Consider the following 18,531-nt stretch of genomic DNA (forward strand, 5'->3'; position numbering starts at 1 on the left):
GATATTCAGTTTATTTGACAGTTGCGATAGGATGCATGGTCCGTAGGCATTAGGGAACTGGATGGAAAATTTAGAATATTTTTCTTTTATTCATTTTTGCACATTTACATCATTCCCTTTATGATAATCACTGATTGATTGTATTGTTAATTTATTTTTCGTAAACCTATTTCAAATACATTTTGTTTCAATAAAAGGCAAAGTAATTCCTCACTAGTTTCGTCGTTTCATTATTCAGTTATACGAAGACATCTCCATAAATAGCTAAACTACCACTTTTGATCTCGATGTTCGACAAATGATTAGTTTTTGATTTCTGTATCATCATTTCCAGCTTATAATTTTATTTTTCGTTTAATTTATATTTATTTTAATTAACTCCACAAATTTGTTCCTGATAAATATAAATTTAGTTCTTCGATCAAAATCTGATTTAAAATATTGATGGTTGTCATCGTTTTCTATATTAAAAAGCTAAGAATGATTGTCATGCTGCATACTTGTCACAGTTGTTTACTTTTTTTAAATTTTTTATATTGTTATTTGATGAAGCAAATAATAAATTACCAGAATTACAATCTGCATTAATCATTCTTGATTTAACTTTCATTACTAAATGTTTTTTCTTTTAAATTTCTATCGCAGCGGCTGCTTTTTTCATAGGAGTAATAGAACTTTCTCCTTTTTAAATTTATATCATTAGCGTGAATTCTAGCACATTACAAATGATTCTCTGTCTTCGAGTATCAAATTCTCATTTTTTAAATGAGACGACATTTTCGTTTTGAAGATGAGCTAATAATGAGCGAATCTAAAGGAGTGCAAATGAAATGACTTTCCCAGTTTTGAATTATTGTATATTCGCCCATTACCATTTACCAAATGGTAATACGCGCGTTCCCGTGTGTTCAAGGACTAATTTGAAACCCATTAGAATATATTATTGAATTTTTTATAATCATGCATGTTTCACATGGTGTTCATTATTAAGTAAAACCTGTCTCTTATAAATTTATCCGAAATGAAATATTTGTGGACACGAAATTTGGAAGGTATTTAAAAGATAAATTCGGAAATAAACTGTGGTTATTTTGAGAAAGTTACATATAAGATTGTACCGCTATTTATGAATCAAAATAAGAATATATTCTGAATATCTAGAACAGATTTAAGTTATGAAATTGTTTTGGTATTCGTAGTTTTGAGAAGTATCAGAATAACTTTGTTATCGGAGAGTTTATATCTAGCTCGCTCTCTTCCTACTGTATATTCTTCAGATTTCAATATTATATTTATATCCTCTTTGAATATTTCCAGGGTTTTCCAACGAGGTTGGTATTGACTGCTTAGGGGTCGATAATAGTTTGAGGAGGTCGCTAATACTTTGCAAATATAAAAAAATTCATCTAAAAATATTAAAAATTTCACACAGTTTTAGCTCTCAAATAAATAAATAAAAAGATGCCTTTTAAAAATTATGTAGAAGACTGTTATATAATGATATTAATTACCGGTATATAATATTTTACTATATATACTACATACTATTATATAGTATAATATGAATTATTTAATATAGAAGAAAGTCGATGAAAAAGTGTTCTTAAAAGGAGTCGATATGTGAAAAAGTTTGGGAACCTCTGCCTAAGTAAATTACTTCGCTTCTTTCCTGTAAATTTCGATTATCCTTTCGCGTACATGAGAATTCGAATGCAAAAGTTTTCTCGCTGAAAATTAAATCTTTAGGACTTGTTTTTATTAATAAAAAACGTTTCTCGTATTTCATTTTAAAAACAGCTAAAGGGCCCGGCTAAGAGGAAAAAGATGCTCGTACGAACTCTCGATGGCCCTAGATGCAAATGCCAAAGGTGAGATTTGGACAAATCTCGTCTAACCGGAAAGATATTTGTCCCTCGGATTTTGATGCCTTTTTCATTCGTCCATCCTATGTTTGCATTGTTATCTGAGCGAAACCGGAAAGAAACTCGATTTTCTTCAGAGGCGTTATGGGTAATAAATTCTGCTTTTCCTTTACTTTTTCTCTACATTTTCAGATAATCTTTCAATACAAGTTTTACGAAAACTCCTTGTAAAGAAAAGTCGAATAATGTTCATACGAGTAATTTGAATTCAATTTGTCTGCTGTTTGTTTTGACAAATTAAAAATTGGAAATCGTAATAACGTAATCGTATCATTCACAAGTTTCTTTTATTGTTTTTTGAATTGAGCTCTTGAGTGATACGTAGTGCTTTTAAAAATCTCACGAGTCAATTATTACACGAGAAAACGCCTTTACATAGGCCGTTTGGTTTCTTGTTACATTGTTCTGTGTTGATAGAAAAACTGATAAAATTCGTTCAAAATTCAAAATAAACATAAAATAAAAACTGTTTACAAAATAATATTCACTTATATCGATAGTTCAAATTGTATGGAATAATTTACGCATTTACAGGACATTAATACAATGAAAATGTAAAATTTATATAAAGAACGTACAGTCATTGATCTGTTTTATTTTTTGAAAATCCATAAAAATTTCTCTCGGTCATAGTTTAATCATTACAAAATTATATAAAAATTAATGCATCCTATTAACATTTAATTAACGTTTTTGTACTATTATGACTTGTATTATAAACTGTAATTTATAATTATATAAACAAACATATAATTTAAATTATAAATTAAGTAAATAAAAATAAATGTAGGCCTATTATAAATAACTTCAAACCAAATCAAATAATGTAATAGAAAGAAATAAGCTTCGATATAGAACTAATTCTTATGGATTTATAGCAATTTATTTTCACTCAGGACGTAAAACTCACCGACTGGATTTGGGAAGAAAGAGAACGTGAAAAGATTCGCAAATTATATTCCAGAGAAAGAGAAAAACATCAGAAAGAAGCCGAATATATAGAATCTCAGCCGATCGAGGTTACTTCGGACGAAAACATTACCGATTTCGATATTCTTAATGCTGGACCACATGCTTCCGTACCTTCGGAACCGGAGACCACCAGGAAGACGACAAAAAAGAAAGTTAGTACATTGCTAGATTTTATCATTTTTAATTTAAGTAGAATGTCGTAAGAAAATTATCTCTTTTGATTTAATCTCTTAATAAATATTACCGTAGTACGAATGCTATTAGAATTCGATTGATTTAAATAGTTGCACGATATTGAATGTTAGCATGGTTTATAAATATTTAAAATGGTAGCGTACGTATACGTTTACATGTAGTGTGCGTAGTATAATCGAAGCCTGGCAAACACAATGATATAATACATAATTTCCATAATTCAAAATTTTCATAAAAATTACTTCATTATAAAAAAGTTTATCGTAAAGATCAAGTTTTTTTCGCAATTATATTAACTAATATTCGTGCGTAGTTCTGAATATTTTTAAAACTTCTGTTGAAAATTTAAAAATACTACAATGTAAACTAGTCTCGATATTTTCCCTGTACGACAGGAAATTATTCTCCTGTAAAATGAAAAATTATTTTTTGGTTTAGAATATTGTCGACACTACTTATAGCTATCTAAAGCGAGATCTATTCCCGTTTCGGATAAAATGCTGAAAAGATTGCTTGTCGATAATTTAATGCGCCATTAAAGATCTTTTTAAAATTAATGAGTGTGTTAACAACGTAAGAAATTCGAGGCACATAATGTCAAGCGTCAAGTTTTTTTCTTATAAATATGGCATCTAAATATGTGCGGAAGAAAACGAGCGATGTTCCGAACAACATCCATCATCGATCTAATTCGTATGCGTAAGAAATGTGTAATTGATACGACGATGGAGTAAACGGATCCGACCAAAGGGAAAAAGAGTCTCGCTTTTGATTAAAAAAAAAAACGTATACACAGATATTTTTGATTAATATTATAATCGTTTTTGGATCAATCAGTGAACAAGTAAGAAATATTACAGGTTAATGTACACACTAGTTTTCGAGAAAAGTAATTTCTAAAATGAGATAACGGAACTTGAAATAAAACTTATATTTTTCTTGAACATGTATAATAATCTGTTTTGTCATAATGTATACCATAATGTATACCATAGTATACTATATATGCATAGGTAACCAAATGCATTTTCTCCCGTTATATGGTTTACCAGTTTCTATCGCGCACGTTTTGAAAGAGATTGAAACGCTTATTTTGTCAACCTATAAATTTATTCTCATATTTTTGGAGTATTCTTCTGTAGTTTTTCGGTTCTATTCGGAGGAGTTTATTTATTTATTTGATTTTTAGACGAGTTTCTCTACTAACGCTCTCTATCGATTTCCTTACAAATTTCATTTTATTTTACTGATGTAATTGTTATGCTTTGCAGTTCTAACACAATCCAGACATTTTTATTTTATTGTGTTGTTCTTATTACGATGGTGATCTTCACATAATTGCAGTTTACGTCGTTTTTTATTCTATTATCTATATAGGCCTAGAATTTTTATAACTTTATCTATATAGCATCGTAAGAGATTTTTGATAAATGCATTTCTTGCTATTTGTATGACAAAAATTGAAAAATAAAATGCCGTCTATTTTCATGTTTTAACGTTGCAATTGTTTTTTTCACCTTTGACATCTGTTGAAAACGCGAGTCGGATATTTGATGTAAACTATTTTGGTTTATATTTTTATACTTGTCTTTTTTTCGAAATTTATTTTAAAAATAAATTAGAAACATGTGTTAGAAATGTATTATTGATACAATATATACTTTATATGTTTTGGCTTAGTTTTATTTTGAAACATACAGTACTTCCAGTTCTGATCTAATATTTACAAAAGTTTATAAGTACAGTAGTGAACCGAAAATCGGAATCAATTGGGGACTGGGGTTGTTCAGATTAGGGATTTGTTCCGATTACGGATTACGTACGAAAAAATATATTAACCTATCCGATGTTCAAATTTTTCTCCGTTGCGTGTCGCTTCGTGTTGAATTTTCGTCGATTTTAAGCCTAACGAAAATTTTTATAATAATAATCGAGGCTATCGTATCGTTAAAAATTATTTCTGCATTTTGTACAAACAAAATAAATATATTGAAGAATATAAAAACATGAAAATTATACTTTAGAAGTAAATTTAGTATCAAAAACGTTCGATTCAGCACGACACAGTCCGACTGAAAATCGTGCCGATTACCGGGGTGCCGATTTACGAGTCTCTACTGTATATGAAATAGAATACAAAATATATTGAGAAAAGAGCCTTATCACAGACGCAGGTTTAAAAAGTATAATATTCAACATTTCTCGTATTAAAGATATAAATTGTTTTAAAAAAAAATGTCAAGAAATAATAATCGCATTTCTTAAATTCTATTTATTTTTAAATAAAGAATGTGAAGAAAAACTATAAAGTACTCTTGACAGTACTTGTCTATAAATATTATCTTAGCTTTTATTATTCATTTTTACAATACGGAGAGTGTTTTCTCAAAAATTTTTATATAAATGTGAATTTTTTAAGTTAGGAAATTCTGTTAAAATATTTTTAGCATTTTCTACAGCAAAATTTTTGAATGTTTTAACTACATTTATTACATACAATTATTATAATCATTTTACGATGCGTTATTTCACTGCTTTATTGGAGGACCTTAAATGGTGAAACGTTCACAAAGTCCCAAATACTTTCAAATCTTTCGATTCAACACCGCAAAAATGTTAGAAGAAACACCAACAAGACCTAGGGTTTGTTCGGAAATATGTAGCATTCAGTTGGTTGGTAGCGGTAAATGATGTCATCGCTAATTGGTCTGTTACTCTCTAATCCATCTTCGTAGATCGCTCAGTCCGATAAAAATTGGATAATTACCGGAAACTTTATAAATGACGTTTTTTTGAATAATTCCTGGCCTCAGTAGTTAGACCGGTAAGCATTTCTGAACAGATCTTTAGAGACGGTACGATAGCTATCCGCTATGGATCCAGGACAAACTCCAAGATGGCAGTTCAGGGAGGTAAACACTCGGTGATTGCTGTGCAATTATAAACAAATTACTGAATTATTTATTTATTCCTGCAGTTTCAAATGTCGTTTATTTCATTGTACATTTTCGTTACGAGCTTGTTACCATAGTTAGTAGGGACACTGTCAACTAGGCGACGGACAAGTGAGCGATGGTCAACTGGGCTAGTGAAAACTGTTTAGTTACTTCTGGGAAATTTAGTTATTAGTTACATATTTGGTGTAACTAATTTAAAGTTAAAAGATACTGAATAAAAATATAACTGAATACACTAATTATTACAGGACAGGTAACTAGTTACAAATAACTTATTATTTTATAAAAAGTTATTTAGTTAAATTACATTATATTTCTGTTTTAAAAATCCCTGTAAAGTGTCTTGATTTCATAATTTACCAGGTAAATTAATATACAACAAAAAATTAAACTGGTTCCATATTCATGATAGGCTATAACATTATTTAGTGTAATGTATAATGTCAAGTATCTGAATCTTAATCACCGTAATAGAAGTTCGCTCTACGATCTGAAAGAAAATTCAAAAGATATTCGTTATTTTTCAAAATAAATGACTAAAATATGTTGTTTACCTTGTGTAAACAGCATATTTAGGGCTTTATTAAAAGTTTCTTTGCAGTAAACTAGAAGTTTCTCGTACCTGTACTGTACAATTAATTGCACGATTAACTGAAATAAGGCTTACCAAAATTAATTCTGATAGGTGTATGTTTCACTCGATTGCATGCATTCGAACGTCCTCACTACACCGCCATATTGAATTTTTGATTAAATCCTCGGCGGTGCAACTTAAGTGTGTATAAGTAATGAAAGCTTTTCCGTGGCTTTTTCCGATAATTGCTATCTACGATTGGTTGAGAAAGTGTCATATGGTAATAGAGAGCCATTTTCAGTAGATAAAAGTCATTGTTCTTGTGTATAGATTTAACATTATTTTATGCTTTCCTTCGTGCATTAAGTGTGCCGTCTTGTTCGTTTATACGTGTTCTAATCGTGCATCAACTATGTTAAAATTATTTGCAATTTCATCCGTGGCACGAAATCGTGACAGAAGAGAAATGTGAATTCAAACCATCGAGAGAGAAATTCGTACTAACAAAGCATTCTAAAGCGTACTAACAAGCTATATTATGTGAGGTAATTTTAGATAATTTTAAAGTAATATAGTTTAATTACGTATTGAAAATGAATCTGTAATATTGCATAAATCATATTTCTCAGCTTTTATTTTGTACGTATATAAGCAAATAATTATTTTTGTGTTAAAGCGAATATTTCGAGATTTGAGAAATCTTCTTGTAGATTAATTTAAGGTATTTTAACAGATAAATTATTGTTAGATGTAGTTGGATGTCAAATGTTACTGACTAGGATTCTGAATCTTAAAAGAGAATCAGTGTGCTAATTCTCTTTCGAAACTTGCAGCATCTTCGAGCTCATCGTTGAGATATTAAATAGATTCGAACATTTCATTAGAGAGCTTCTTTATAAAGAAAACTGATTTTAACGCCGTGTTAACGACTTCTCACTAGGTTGTCAACTTTCAGAATAACAAATTTTGAACACAACGTGGAAAAAAACACGCGAAGTTGAAAAACGTGACGAGCAAAAGAGAACCTACAATCTTGAGAACATTTCCTTCCTCTGTTCATGATGATGATGAGACATTTGATTGGCCGAAGCGATTAATGTGTCAAACATTGGAGATTCAGGAATAAATTGGGACGGGTCGAAAAATCCCGGGAATTTTTCATAGATGGTCTTGTTCCGATTATGTCGAATCCTGTCCCTCAAAACCTTGTCGCCACCATTGTGGGCTGAGTGGAGTTTAGTATGATTTAAACATGTCTTAGTGTCCACAGGGCCAAAGAAACAAAAATAGAACACAAATAAAAAAATAAAAAAACGCAAACTAATGGAAATGAAAATAATTCGGATTACAATTAATAGTACCAACTTCTCACGAGGAAAAAGCTTTAAAAAAGTAAAAAACAAACACAAGTTCGCGTTCATTTTTAAGAACATTTCCGAACAGTTTTTAAAATAAAATTTTGTACAGTTCGAAAAATTCAGAACAATTGGCAACGTTATTTTTCACAGAAGCAAGAGCTACTAAATTGGGCATAAAACAAAAAAAATCTTCGATTAGACTATTCTTGATGGCTTTTCGGCGACCAGAAAAGGTGTTTCGATGATGGTCCCAATTCTGCAATTTTAGTTTATAACTTTTAACAGTCTATTTGACTTGTGAAATGGCAACGATGTAGTTTTAATCATCATTCATCCGTTTTTATATCATATATGTTTGAAGTTTTTGATGCTTTTATTGATGGTTATTAATGCAGTTTACTTATAGTATATATAATTTTAACCAATGTTTAGAGATTACCGTTTTATAATGTTGGCATTTTTTATGATTTACGCTTTTATAACATTTATATTTGAACTTTTTGACATTTTTTACTGGAAATTTTTAAGGAACTACTGCTAATGGTATAAGTAATATTAAGGACCAACCAACCTTTATCATTTTTAAGCAAATTTTGCTTAAAGAAAAATATTTAAAACATTTTTCTCTTTATGAAAATTTATTACTGGGAGTATTTTGTTTTCATAAAAAGCCTTTATTACTTAAAGTTCTTATGTAATGTTTTGTTTAATGTTTAGAAATTAAATGTTTTATGTGAATTTGCGTTTGGGCGACTTTGGGCTATTTCAGCGCCAATGCCAATTTTGGCGACTATTTGCTTCGATTATCTAACCGTTCTGGAAGAAGTCGTTTATATTAGTCATCAACTTTGTAAATGTACAGTACTTGGAGTACATTTACAAAGGCATTTACAAGAGCAAAAGTTCTCTTATAGATGAATTCAGATTTAATTTTCAGAGATATATTTTCTTATGGAGAGAATCGGTTCTTCGTAATTTCCCCTTCGATGTCAGAGAAAGGGACCTTATGAGAAACAAGAGAGGGCAATATGTTGGAGAGGAAAAAAGATAGTCATAAAATATAAGACCATAACTTATGTCTTGCTAGAAATATAATCGATTCAGCGAATGATAATATTCGAAAGTGAAAATATTCCACGAATAAAATGGTTAATCAACTCTCCTAACTTAAATCCAACAGAATATTTATTGGAGGATCCAGGAGAGCGTAAAACAGAACTTTGCACAGTACGTCTTGGGAGTTGAAGACAAAGTTCAAACAATCGATTTATTCTCGACACGAATCATCGCTGTGCACCAGTGATTCGTGCTACGAATAAATTATCATAAAAAGTTAACAAAGCGTGTGTATAATTCCTTATCGATACAAATCCATAAAATCACAACTCTTATTAATTATTTAATAGTTTAGTCAAACATAAATAATAATTTTGTAAGTTTTGTAATAACTATTTGTATATTTTAAATACTCGTACGTAGAATATTTATGTATAAATTTTTATTGTCATATTATAGATAATATTCACATTAATTTAATTTAATTAGTATTTACCTTTATTTAAAAATTAAAAGTTTAGATTTGTTTTTTCATTTTTGAATTTTTACCAGCTCAGTGTGGAGAGACAAATGATATCAGAGTGGATCGTTTTGTTTATAAAAATATACATCTCCTTAAATAAAGTAAATTCAAATATACCTGTTTTCAGTATATCTGCTTTTCTAGAGTTTTATCATCATTAACATTTGTTAAAGATGTACAACACTAGTTCTTTTAGACAGAAGATGCTCACATTCAGAAACAGTATTTTCGTGAAATAAAGTATATTTTAACAGCATCCAGAAAAACAGATATATTTTAATTTGATTTATGTCGTTTTTTTTAACTCTCTCCCTTCTGGAATACCAAGGTTTATTTTTTATGTCATGGAATTTGACATATCTCAGTCAAATATTCCGTAAGTTTTCCTAAAGATCTTATTTATTTGAATCGAAGTCTCTTAGAAAGGCAGGCTTTAGTTTTTACCACCTTGCCGATCCGAACAAGCATTTTTTGTTTTTATTCTTTTCGTCCTGAGGGCATTAAGAGATCCTTTATAATAATCATAGTGAACCCACGATTCATATCTGTAAAGAATCGCTTTGCTTTTATAAACTTAATTTATTTGCAGCACGAATCATTGCTGAACAATTGTGAGGCCGAGTGGTGAAAGACGAGGTCTGACGTAACCGAGACAACCTCCTATAAAAACACTTAAGATTCTCCGCCGCAATTGGACTCTGGTTCCTTTAGAATAGTAGGGGCCTTTACCGCCTTGGCCGTCCGGCCGAATGCGACCAAGCTCATGTTTGGATACTGATTTTAGATTTAAGAATTCGTTTTTGAACAACCCAATACAATTCGAATAACTCAACACATCAAAAATGAGTTGGATACTCTCGGACTGGATTTGATAATCGATTTTAGTATTCTTGTAGATCTTTGATGCCACGGTACTCGGTGTATATCTACAGTGACCATACGTCCTTTATTTCACTGCTCTGTCCTTTAGATTTCTTTTTCTAAAATGGCCATTTTGTCCTTTATTTTGCGAATTGAAATAGTAAATTGAATATTTTCACCTGCACACGGCACCAATATTCAATTTACCTAATTTATTTTAAGTAATTTATAAATTTTACCAAACCTGCATTGATTATTTAAGTGGCTGGAACAGCTCTTTTGTGGTATTTGAATAGGTCTTACTACGAGAAATCCCGAAAAGATCGAGGAAGACGTTTGTTCATTTCCAGTCACTGCATGAATGATGGCGAAATATTTGACAAAGTTTCGTGTGTTAAAGGTTATGTCACCATTGAAAAGATTTAAAAATGCCGACAAAATGATATGATTTGCTAAAGTAGATGGGCTGAAATTTTTAAATATTTTATAGATAAACAAGTATCTTATAAAACCGTTTTAAAAAGCGTTAAATTTTGCTTATGCCTTCCTGGATCTGATGCTCCCTCCAAACCAGTATTTTAATTAGTGAACGATGTGAATCAGCGAAAAAACCATATTAAAAATCGAGACATTGAAACATTTATACAAATGCAAATTTGAATTGTATAGTTTTATAAATTTTTAAAACACAAACCTGATTTATTAAAAAAAGTTTATTCTTGTAAAAAGTATCAAAATTAAAATTATTAAAAATAATATGGTTGTTTTAAAATTGCTATGCATATGCTTATTATAAAATATAAGCATACACATAGCTTTTTAGTTTTAGCGCAAGAAATAAACGCAATCTTTTTTTTTTGAAACAATTTCTGATTCGTCCTTTATTTTCTCCAAAAAAGTGTGGCCGTCGTATGTATATCCCATACGGTGCGAGATAGGCTTATTTACTCTAGTGGTTCCCATAATGTCAGTTTATGAACTTATCATACATGCTAATGAGAAAATTGAATCTAACGATTGTCACGAGGTACCTCTAATCCTCATAAGGGTTCAATCAGACAGTTCCAGTTTTTTTTTTTTTTTTTTAGCTCTTTCCGCCCTGTGGGCACTAAGAGGGCCTCTTTTAGTAGGCCCATTATGGGTTCGGCCATGCCCACAATGGGGCGACCGGGTGGTGAGGGACGGGGCCCGACATATCCGAACGGACCACCCCCCGAAAAATTCCTGGGGATTATTCGACCCGCTCGGATTCGATCCCGGGTCCCCCAGAGCGGTAGGCTGCCACCTTGACCGCTCGGCCACCCGGCCGCTAGACAGTTCCAGTTAGAGAGTTTGTAACGGATGTTCACAAACTACCTAACTAGAACTGTCCGATTTTATTATGATTTGGACTGGCAAAGTTGAATAGATCCACATCGCTACTCGTGTTGAGCCTAGCAGGAAAAATGCAGTGATATAGGTGAAAGTAAATCGATATAGGTGACGCCTAATTTCTTAGATAAAAACTGAAAATATACATAATTTTTTAAATTTAATTTGAGAAGACCTACAAGATCATTGTATTAATAGTTGATCGAAACCAGTGGCGTAGCTAGGGTTCTCCAGGCCCGGTGCGGAACCAGATTTGTGGGCCCCGAAAAAAAATTTTGTCGGCAGGAGTGTTCTTTTTCCGTAATAGTAATCGGGAACGTCCAAACAAAAACAAGTAATTTTTTTCTGTAAATTTCGGCTTTTGATTTTATTTATTCCGTTAAAAACATTGCGTTTAGACGTTCAATTTCTTTTACATTTGATGAATGATGCGTTAAGTATTTTTTTGTTTTGTTTACGTAAACGGACTAAAATATTTTTGTGTAGTGGTTTATATCATGTATAACTAGATTACAGTTGAGTTGCTGGTTTTCCTGTGTAATAGGGGCTCCAGCAGCTCGAGCTGCCAAATGCCAAATTTTGCTTTGTTCTGATTGCCGTCAAAAATTTTTCGGGTCTTTTTTCTTGTGATTTTGGGGTCCCGTGGGCCTATCGTTTTCCAGGGGCCCGGTGCGGACCGCACCTACCGCACCCTCTAGCTACGCTACTGATCGAAACTAGTTTAAAGTTCGTTTTATTGCTGCACGAAAATTCTCAATATAAAACAATTTTTGGACTGATTTTTTGCATGTTAGCAACATTATTATGAACGATTATCCGAGATACTTTGCATGTCTGTCCTATTTGTCATGCTTGCTGCCGATAACCAATAGTTTGAAGCAGACTTGTCAACATAATCCTGGCAAACACTATTATTATTATTATTATTTTACTGTATGAGAAAAAACGTAGCCATTAAATATAGAAGGTGGCCGTAATTAAAGTTTTCCTATTTAGAGTACTTTGTACCTGTAACCAATGAGCGGATTGACACCAAAATTTGTATACAGACTATCCAAAGGATGTGAAAAAGGATTTTGCAAAGGGAAAAATAATAAGTTCAAAACTTTCACTACAGGATTCCTTACAGGAACATACACGAAACAAAACACAGTAAATAACGAAGACCAACCTTAAAGTGATATTTTAAACCTTACGAAGTCAGCTGTTCATTGCCTTTAAATTTTACACCTGAACAATGGGACACATATTGAGTAACATTCCTTACATCAGTAAACAACCTCTGCACGAGACTTGTCTTTTACTTGAACGAATAAATGCGTTTCGTAATGTTTTCGTTGTTTTGTTTCGTCTATTCTCCTGTAAAGCTCTCTCTTGTGAAAGTTTTTTAATTAACAAAATCCTTTCTCGCATCGTTTGCATAGTCTGTATATATAATTTGGTGTCAATCTGCTCATTGGTTACAGCCAGTGCTGCCGTTTCTAGGGTAATTACCCTTTTCTAGAGTAATTTGAACCTCTCATGATACTGTTTAGGGTAGTCGTATATTTATGGTAAATCTGCCCTATGATCTGATGCTTTTATTGTAAAAGTTTTTATTGTACACTTGTAAAAGAAATCTATGCCAGATTTGATTTCAGTAATTACATTTTTTCATATCTGCTTTTGCTTGAACCTGAAAATGCGCAAAATTTAAAGTGACGTCTTAAAAGCCATTGTTTAAAAAGTTTAAAAATGTTAAAATTGATTTACAAGTTGTAGACAATGAATGGCATAAACAAGCCCTACTTAACTTGGGGTCAAAAAGTCATACTGTCAGATCCTACTGGTCAGAAATAATTAGTTTAAAAAATGCTGCTGGAGAGTTTGTTTCAAAATCTTGAAAAATTGTTGACTTTATTGATGATATTACCAGCTTCCAATGCATCTGTTGAGCGAATATTTAGTCAGCTGCGTTTATGTAAGACATCGCACAGACATTCTTGAAAACTGAACGATTCGTAACCTACTGTAATGCATGCACAGTCCGGTATTAAAAATATATATATATTGTTTCATTTGAACTTTTACAACGAATGTTAAAACTGAAATATATATGTAAATAAATGAAATTTTAAAGCTGATTATTTACGTATTAAAGTATGTTTGAGATCAAGTGAATGGCTTATTTAATTTTCTGCCTTCAGCTAAGATACACATATTGAAAGTGAATTAATTAAATTTAAGTTAAATTGCATTCATCAGACTTGTGGATATATTTTATGATAATTTAGAAACCAAGCGAGATATTTCTTATTTTTCAAATTGGGATTACCAAACTAAAACATCAATTATCTCCATATCAGTTGTAAATTAATACCTCTGATAAAGCCTAAGATTCCTAAGACATTTTAGTCATTAAGATTTTTAAAAACAATGAATTAAGAAATGTTCTAATTATTATTTCACGATAATAGTATAGGATCTGCGTCATAGAATCGTTTGTCTTATTTTTTTTATTCAAGCTAGATCTCGAGCTCGGAGAGTTTTCTTAATGTAGGGCAGCGTTTCCCAAAGTGTGGTACGCGTACCCCCAGGGGTACGGGAAGAGTTTAGTGGGGGTACACGCCGCACCGTGCTTCGGCTGTTCCTGGTGCAACAAGCAGTTTACTTTTTTTCGATTACAAACATAGAAAAATAATATAAAAAAAACTTCGTTACTTCTTAGCGGTTTCGCCAGGTGCTGTGATTCTGTGTATTCCTCCACCCTGTGGCCAAGACAACAGTGTCACACAAAAACCTCCAGTATCTACACATTGAATTGTTACAATGTGCGCGTGTGTATTTTTAGCTTTTGTGCGATTTTTCTAACAGGAAAGGTTTGTTATATGCTTTAGTATTAATAAAAAGCTAAAAATGCCCAATAAACCAATTTTTCTGTAGCTAGTTACTACAACTAACAATTCTTAGCAGAGACTTACTTTGACAGTTCTTCTAGAAAGACGAAAATGAGACCTAAAGTCCATATCGCTATATCTAGGAACAATATTTTCCACATAGTCTTCTATTTTGGCTTTTTCGATTTTTCAATTGCAGCAGCATATAGAAATGGAATATCCTCGTTATCTTTGGTTTTTTATTTAAAGTATATGCAATTTTTTTGACGAGGGGTACTCAGCATTAAGAAAATTATACAAAGGGTACACAGATGTCAAAAGTTTTGGAAACACTGATCTAGGGTAATCTAGGGTAAAACGAAGGCGCTGTCAGGGTAGTTCCATCAGAAGCAGGCGGCAGCACTGGTTACAGCAACAGAATGCTCTGAATAGGGAAACTAATTACGACCATCTTGTAGACCAGGAATGTTCCAACCCGCAGCCTACTTAATATTTTTTAGATATACTGTATTTTCATTTATTTTGATAAAGTATGTCGTAAAAATTATTCTTGTTTCACTGTTTACACTTTGATGTCATAATGACGTAATTGATGTTAGAAAACTGTTTCATCTAGAGCAGTGTTCCGCAACCTTTTTCTACTTGCGGCACACCCATGACTCAACAGGACACACCAAACTGTTATTCCCCTCAAAAAAGTATGATATGATACTATTAATAAAATTACATAATGCCACTAACCTATTATTATTATTATTAAACAGACATCAACACCTGTACACCTGTGAGCAAATTTATTTTACATATAATTTTTTAGAATAGAATACATAAAAATGCGTGGCTTGTAATGAAGAATAAACAAACATCATCTTATTTCATCAGTGCTGCGGCAGAGAATGAAATACATGCATAAGAAACACAACAATTATGATAAAAATATATAAATAAAACTTGAAATTAACAGAATATGTAAGAGTTCACGTCACATCTTTCACCATCTGACGGCACACCAGTGTGCCGCGGCATACCGGTTGCTTCCGTAACCGGTATGCCACTGATCTAGACAACTGTTTTGCATGTGGTAAGTACAGTACAGTACATACTGTTGTGAACAATTATTTTCGCGCATGAAAAACATCAAGATTGCTAACTGAGATAAGTTGAGTGATTCCTATTTAAGTAACATTCTTAGAATTAAGGCTAGTACCACAAAAGCAGATATTGATAATATTATAAAAGGGAAAGCGGCCGGATGGCCGAGCGGTCAAGGTGGCAGCCTACCGCTCTGGGGGACCCGGGATCGAATCCGAACGGGACGAAAAATCCCCAGGAATTTTTCGGGGGGTGGTCCGTTCGGATATGTCGGGCCCCGTCCCTCACCACCCGGTCGCTCCATTGTGGGCCTGGCCGAACCCATAATGGGCCTACTAAAAGAGGCCCTCTTAGTGCCCACAGGGCGGAAAGAGTCAGAAAAAAAAAATTATAAAAGGAAGGCAATGTCAAAATTTCCTTTAAATTTATTTTTATTTTGTGAGTATAATTTCTGTTTTTACTGTCAATAATACAGTACTTTTTGTAATTATATATATTTATTATTAAAATTTGTTATTCACATTTTGTTTTGAACTTTTTAAAAGCTTACATATATATATATATTAAAGTACCTTTGTGGCCCTCTGAATATATTAATATCTAAATTTCTAATTTGGCCCATTAGGAAAAAAGGTTGGACAACGCTGCTGTAGACTATGTAGACTATAATATCATTTGAGTATTAATGGCCACCTGTGTACCCTACACACGATATAGTTGAGAGTAGGCGGCGCGTACTTACGTTTTTTACGACTACCTCACTGGTTCCATGCTTAATATTTTATTTTTGTGATCTTCTATAAGTCGTTAATTCATACTGTATATATTTTTCTGACAAGAAAAGTTCGACTATTTTTCATACAAGTACTTGACCGAAAATATATCTTAAAGTTATCTTATGATGTACGCTGTGGGAATTGGGATTTGAATCTAATCTACTCCGTAATTCATCGTGGATATTGTAAATCCGGGTAACGTTTCTTTAGCAGTCGTCGGCATCGCGTGACGTTATTCTAGGTCGGGCCCACTGGTAACGGACAAAATTATAGTCTATCATATAGCCTTAATATGCTAAGGCCTGCGTTAATCGATCAATCAAATGCAAATAAATGTGTTCAGTCCTGAGGAAAACTACTGAAAACAAATTTATTCAACTCTTATTGCCTTCCAGATAGAATAAAAACAAAAATAATTATAAATATAAGACTTGTATTCGTCCAGAAAATGTTCGCTTTTACGTCAATTTGGCGTCATTTCGAAAGTTGTTCGTCGAAAAATTGAAGTTATGACGTCAAATTGATGTTAAATTATACACTTTCTAGACAAAACGAACTAGGCTATAGTTGAAAAAATTGAAATAGTTCTTTTTTACTGAAAAAAATCGGATATTTTTAAAGTAAAAATAAACAGGAAGAGTAGAAATACGTAAAACAAAGATTTTTAACTTGTTTTTGATTTCTTATTTTAGATAGTGACAAAAAGAACATGATAAAAATGTCAAAATGTTATGGAAGAATTTGTTTAATCCAATTTCTAAGTTTACGAAAAGAAATAATAGTTTAACCGAGTCGTATTTAAACCACTTTTGCGTAACAATTACGAACATACAAACGATTTAATTATATTTCAATAAGTTTATAAATTACAAAGAAAGGAAAAATTCTGCAAATTTACCAAATAATATGAGAAGTGTTTAGATTAGAATAATATAAAGTATGATTCCCGGTAGCAATTAAACATTCTTACGGTCTGTTTACAAGGAAAATGTGTTTTATTATCTCCTTCAAACTCATAGATGGAGAAGTGAACCGTCGGATAATCTCGATTTTTGTACCATTTGGTTTATAGATGAATTAATTATTTTTATTTTCCTATGGCAGAAAAAAGTGATTAATTAGCTATGTTTTAGCTGTCGTGATAGTCAAAGTTTTCGAAAAATGAATATAGTAACCAGAAGCGCCCGTACATCGGGACACTTGACGCACGTTTTTCCCCCTTTTCGTCAGGTTTCCCTTTTCTTAATACCCAAGAGAACTCTAAGGTTTCATTTTATTTTTATCACAGAAAACTTTCCACTGATAACTAAATAAAAAATATATATTAACTAAAAATTTGTTCTAGTGGATCGTGATTGTTCGGTCGAGTACCGAGGTACCACTGTATTTGATTAACGTGATTTTGATATACGTAGTAGCATCGAGAGATTAATTAATTGCGTTAATTAAAGAATACCTATATATATATATATATATTTATTTATTTATTTATATTAGTGATTAGATAGTAATCGGAATCGGGAATCGAGAAAATTTCTTCACGATATCCGATTCTTAAAATGATTTTTTCACATTTACTAAGAAAATTAATTATTTGCTTCAGTCGAAGATTAATTTGTTTTTTTTTTTAATTACGATATTAACAATTATTAGTTTATTGGAAACTTTCATGTCGACAAAGCGGAGAGTACGATGCCTCGTACACAATGTGATGTCTGTCGGACTTTTTTTCGTGTAGTCAGAGCTATGAGAGGTTGCATTTGGTCACTACTAACTTATTGTTCCATTTTAGGGGAAATAGGGTGACATTAGGGTTGCCACCCGACGGGTATTGGTGGGCTTGACAGGCAATTTCAAATCAAGGCTGGCGGTAGACGAAAATATTTAAGTGTCGGCAAAACAGTTTAAAATATAAACAATATTATATTTTAATTAACTGAAAAATAATATAAAATTATTTTTAATATTTAGTATGCTTAGTTTATTAACTGTCTTCTT

The 18,531-nt window shown here is 31.8% G+C and overlaps 1 protein-coding gene across 1 annotated transcript in view; it reads left to right on the plus strand.

The window, feature by feature from the left end:
- Positions 1–18,531, plus strand: part of LOC136972708 (voltage-dependent calcium channel subunit alpha-2/delta-3-like) — a 185,847-nt gene that overhangs the window by 52,901 nt on the left and 114,415 nt on the right. The window contains exon 15 of the mRNA XM_067267315.1: positions 2,819–3,046. Within this exon, the coding sequence (XP_067123416.1) occupies positions 2,819–3,046 (228 nt within the window). The remainder of the gene's footprint in view (positions 1–2,818; positions 3,047–18,531) is intronic.

The sequence above is a fragment of the Centruroides vittatus genome, unplaced genomic scaffold (assembly GCF_030686945.1).
Source record: "Centruroides vittatus isolate TY-2023 unplaced genomic scaffold, ASM3068694v2 contig_301, whole genome shotgun sequence".
In the NCBI taxonomy this organism is placed as follows: Eukaryota; Metazoa; Arthropoda; class Arachnida; order Scorpiones; family Buthidae; genus Centruroides; species Centruroides vittatus.